A 4,512-nucleotide genomic window follows, 5' to 3' on the forward strand; every position below is an offset into this window, starting at 1 on the left:
GGTGCCGTGTCACACCACGATGGATGGACAGCGTGCAACAAAGGGAGTGGGACATGCCAGTGATTGGGCAGAACTTCGCCGTGCCCTCTTTAATGTTCACCTGTTGCTAGCACTTCAAGAGGGCAGTGTGACACAACCACTGGGGGAAGAGAAGGTCGTAGCGAGTAGGGAGGCATCGCAACCGTTGTTGGAGCGTGGCTGTGGCATGAATCGGGTTCAGAGCGTCTCGCTCATGACGCTGGAGTTGGAAGATAGTACGGATGCGCTTCATTCCCAATGCTTAGAGAAACATGAGGAAAAGAGGGGCGTATGTCGTGCCCTTCCGCTTCCGCCGCTTCGATGGGCTGTTCCATCGCATCAGCAGCGTCTCGCGGCCTTGGAAAAGGAAAGGCGGCGGCGACAAAGGAAAAATGCCGCGGCAGAAGGGAAACTAAACATGTTGGGAAACACTCTCGGGAGTGGTGATACGCGGCAGCCGTCCTCCATTACTGGGAGTAGCGCAACTGCAAAGGTAATGGAATTGGATAAAAACGTAATGAAAGAGGATCTTCAGGATGGAACTGCGTCGCCCGCTCATTCAACTCGATCGTCCCTGACGAGAACCGGTGACCACAGCGAATGTGAGAGCTCGCAGGATACATACACAGCTGCTTTCGCGTCCGTGGACGATCACTGTCCTCGAGAGATGCCTTCGTTCCGTTTATCGTCGGGCAGTGACAATTCGGACTGTCAAACCCTGTCAAGGACGATATCTACACTGAGTGTCAGAAAAACCTTAGCCCCTGTTCACGAGGGACACCGCTGCGCCTCCGTTTACCGACTTCTCGGTGCCGGAAGCAGTCTCAGCGAAGATACCACCGCCCATATGGCCCAGACTGAAGTTGAGCAAATATGCTCTGGTGAAGCCGAGCCGTACACCTCATACCTCTTCTCCCCTGTCGTGCGTGTAGTGGATCTCAGTGAGGGGCGAGGCTCTCCAACGCCGCCTGGCGGGAATGAAGACCGAATGGCTCCTGACGGGGACCTTGAGATGAAGGATGGGTGTACCAGAGTGAGTTTTTCCCCAAATGGGGAATGCTACGTAGTAGGGACAAGGAGAGGTTTCTTGTGGCTCTTCACGACAGGTTCGCCGCCGGGTCAAAATAATATCTATGGTTACGGTGATGAAAAAGGCGATGGGGTTTGCCTTGACGAGGAGCCACCAGTGGAGCCCTTGAAACTTCAGGCGCACGGCGGTCCCGTTACAGACGTGACTTTTAACGACGTTGGCACACTCTTTGCTTCAGCGGGTGGGGACGCTTGTGTGATACTGTGGAATCAGCGCACGAGGTTGAAAGTCCGTCGTATCAACACAGGTGGTGGTGTGCCCACCCTCGTCCGTTTTGTGCCTGAAAACAACAATTACCTTCTTGTTTCACTCATGCAGCACCGCCTTTTGCGGCTTTACAATACTTCAACAGGCCGCCCCGTAACGCGCAGAGGAGCCGAGATGCGGATAGAAGCGTCCACTGTGGCAGTTCACTTCTGCGCCGACCCGTTCTTATTCATTGGTGACACAAGCGGAACCGTGAGCATGTGGCGGTACTACTTAGGGTGTGAACACACATGCGCTATGTGCCCCCTTGAACCAAGGCGAAGTGGGGAATGGCGAGAGGGCCGCGCTTCTTCCCCAGCGGTCACAGGTCTTCTCCCGCATGGAGTCGCCTCAGGTGCTTCCTCCACAAGGGGAAGCATAAAAGAAAGGTGTTGTCAGGTCCCTGCGGTAGTGGTGGAAAACCAGCCTTGCTTCGAAAAGGCGGGATCGCTTCTGCTGGAAAAGGGCACGCCGGTGGGAGCACTCGCGGTGAGCACCATGACCCAAGAGCAGCTGCGCTATCTGAAGCGAGCCCAGCGCATTGGGTGGAAGATTCCCAAGCGAGGACTCTTCGGAAAGTTGATAGAGGGAATACCCTCTGAAGCGCTCAACCGTAACAACTCCAGCGAATCACCCGGAGAAATGGATGCCAGTGACTGCTCCAAGTTGATGTGCGCCGTGATGTTGCTCGCGTCGTTGCCGTGCGATCGGATGGCCGTTCTGTGCATTCAGGCGAAGGCAGAAGACACCCGCGAGTACACGTTGGTGCCCATGTTGGTGGTGGACCGTGCCTGCCGCATCCGGCACATGAGCACTGGGGCTGCGTTCTGCACCGACAACGTGCGCTCCCCAACCTTCACATCCACGTGCGAGGAGGGTTTTGTTCAAATTATCGCCTGCACTGCTGCCCGCATGCTGCCGGTGGCAAAGGAAGAGACCGCGGCCACGGGCTCCTCCGCTGTGGTTACGCCGTGGGCTGTCATGGCGACACTTCCAGTCCCTTGCGGCGGCAGTCCCTCCAGCCTGGCTTGGTCGCCCGACATGCGAATCCTTACAGCCGTGACTGAAGAAGGGATGGTTTATCAATGGCGTCGCGTCCAGCTGCACCAAGGCACTACGGTTAACGAAGACATCAATCGTGACGCCGATGATGGCCTTCGGGCTTCAACGACGAGGGATGAGGTGGATGAGTGGCGGAGGCACTTTGAGAGGGAGAAGAAACGGCAACTGCACCGCTACCGGGCGAGAAAGAATGCCGCCAACCAACTTGAGGACACATCTCGGCCATACGGCGGCCTGAATGCCGGGAGCGGGTCGCGAACAAGTGTCGTTCAAAGCCTTTGTCATGCAAGCAACTGATGCGCGGCGCCGCCCACGGTGTGGCACCGCTTGCGCAATGAACGCATGGCCGAAATGTGCCCTTCGTAATATACAAAAAAAACTCAGAGGGGTGGTGTTCCCTCGTTCTCCCCTCCCCCCGTCGCACGCCAACTGCACCTACTTGCACGGAAATCGACCGCGCTCTTTCTTTCTACTGGGCGCCGACTGATTTGCACCCCCTTATCTAAACACCCACCCTTTTCCACCACCCCGTTATTTACCCCCGGCCCCGGCGTCAGCCGCCACTCGCAGTAGGATTCTTAGGGACATCTGGAGAATGCTGCGCTCAACTCTGACCTCACTGAACACGTTTCTCACAAGCTCCGTCGCCACCCCACCGATATCTGTAATTAGAACGGGGCCGAAATGGTGGGCGGATCCCGAGCGCATGGTACGGCAGAAACTCATGTACTTCACGTTAGGGGTCGATCAGCTTCCACTGCGACGAACGGCGGTCATACAGCGAGACCTGCAACGCTTCCATATGTGCAAACCGCCTCCCCGTGTTGGGGACTCAACGGGCTACAAACGCTCCCGGGCAGCTCAACTTAACACTTGGTATCGCCGCATCCAGTACCAGGAGTATCACATGCAGCATCTCTTCACCAGGCATGTGTGGGGACTGTTGCGTGTGTACCCGGGGAACACTACGAAGATACAAGGCAAGGCAGATGATGGCTACGTGGGGTACGATTCGGTTCCGTTCCACCGATACAATCGGGCTCCTCTCCCGTTCCCCGCACGGGAACTTTACGAGCGGAGGAAATAGTCGAAAGGCATGTTGTATACGGAAGGACGGAGGGAGGGAGTTACAGTGGAAGAACGTCTTTTAAGAAGTGTGAACGTTTATCGCGCGTGCTTGGGGATGAGAGAAGTTCCTTGTGCATTGTCAATTTGTCTTGTACGTGGGGATGCTGCTGTCACACGCTCTTTTTCTCCACCTTCTAAGAAAGGAGTACCACCGATAGGATTTTAGGATGAAGGAGTGCTGGAGGTGCCTAAACGAATTAAATAGCTTAGTAATATGAGGAAGGGAAGGAACACCTTAAATGTTCACGAATCACCACCGGGGCACAAAGCCATAGCCGCTACCCACAAATCACGCTCAACGCGCCTCTAACGACAAAGCGAAGGGGTGCTGCAAACGGCTGGCGATAAGTGGAAATCACAACTACTATTGGGGCCGGCGTTGTGGGTTTTTTCAGTGTGCTTTCGCGTTGTGATGACAATGAGTTCCACTACCATTCACCAACCATCCACAAAAGAGGGACGATACGCGGAGTCCCAAAATGAGGAGGACTAATGCGCGATCACTCTCCTCCTCGCGTTTTCGGAAGGGGCGAGGAAAAACTACTCTCATAGACAGTTTTCAGCGCCGTCAAACCATGCCGGCGCAGCCGCGGAAACTTCCTAAGGTAACATCTTTCCTCTCCTCCTCCCCCATTTTCCAGAGCAGCCGTGCGCCTCCTCAGTGACGAGAAGAAAAAAACACCGTCAGACATGGGAACCTCTCTTGCCCAAAGACCGATGTAGATCTGTGACCTACGGCATACCGTTTACCTCCACCAAAAGTGACAAAATCACACCGTGAAATCCACTTTTTTTTTTTTCGACGGCGCTAAGCTACCCCCAGAAGCCAGCCGACCCGACTGACAGACAACCACCAGCGAAACATGACCCCTCCTCTGCATCTTAGAAGTCACCTCCATTTCCAGTGCAATTCTTACCGTGCGAGAGAACGAAAGGAACTAGGACCACCATTTGCAAAAATGGATCGC

General features: G+C 55.1%; 2 protein-coding genes across 2 annotated transcripts; both read left to right on the forward strand.

Moving 5' to 3' along the window:
• Window positions 1–19: 19 nt before the first annotated feature.
• Window positions 20–2,713, forward strand: TEOVI_000523300 (WD domain, G-beta repeat, putative; the record flags this gene model as incomplete). Its single annotated transcript, XM_067220718.1, has 1 exon — window positions 20–2,713. The coding sequence occupies one exon, from the start codon at window positions 20–22 to the stop codon at window positions 2,711–2,713; it is 2,694 nt and encodes an 897-aa protein (XP_067076819.1).
• A 298-nt stretch (window positions 2,714–3,011) lies between these two features.
• TEOVI_000523400 (uncharacterized protein) lies at window positions 3,012–3,503 on the forward strand (the record flags this gene model as incomplete). Its single annotated transcript, XM_067220719.1, has 1 exon — window positions 3,012–3,503. The coding sequence occupies one exon, from the start codon at window positions 3,012–3,014 to the stop codon at window positions 3,501–3,503; it is 492 nt and encodes a 163-aa protein (XP_067076820.1).
• Between the last annotated feature and the right edge of the window lie 1,009 nt (window positions 3,504–4,512).

Source organism: Trypanosoma equiperdum, assembly GCF_001457755.1.
Source record: "Trypanosoma equiperdum strain OVI genome assembly, contig: ctg_1204, whole genome shotgun sequence".
NCBI lineage: Eukaryota > Euglenozoa > Kinetoplastea > Trypanosomatida > Trypanosomatidae > Trypanosoma > Trypanosoma equiperdum.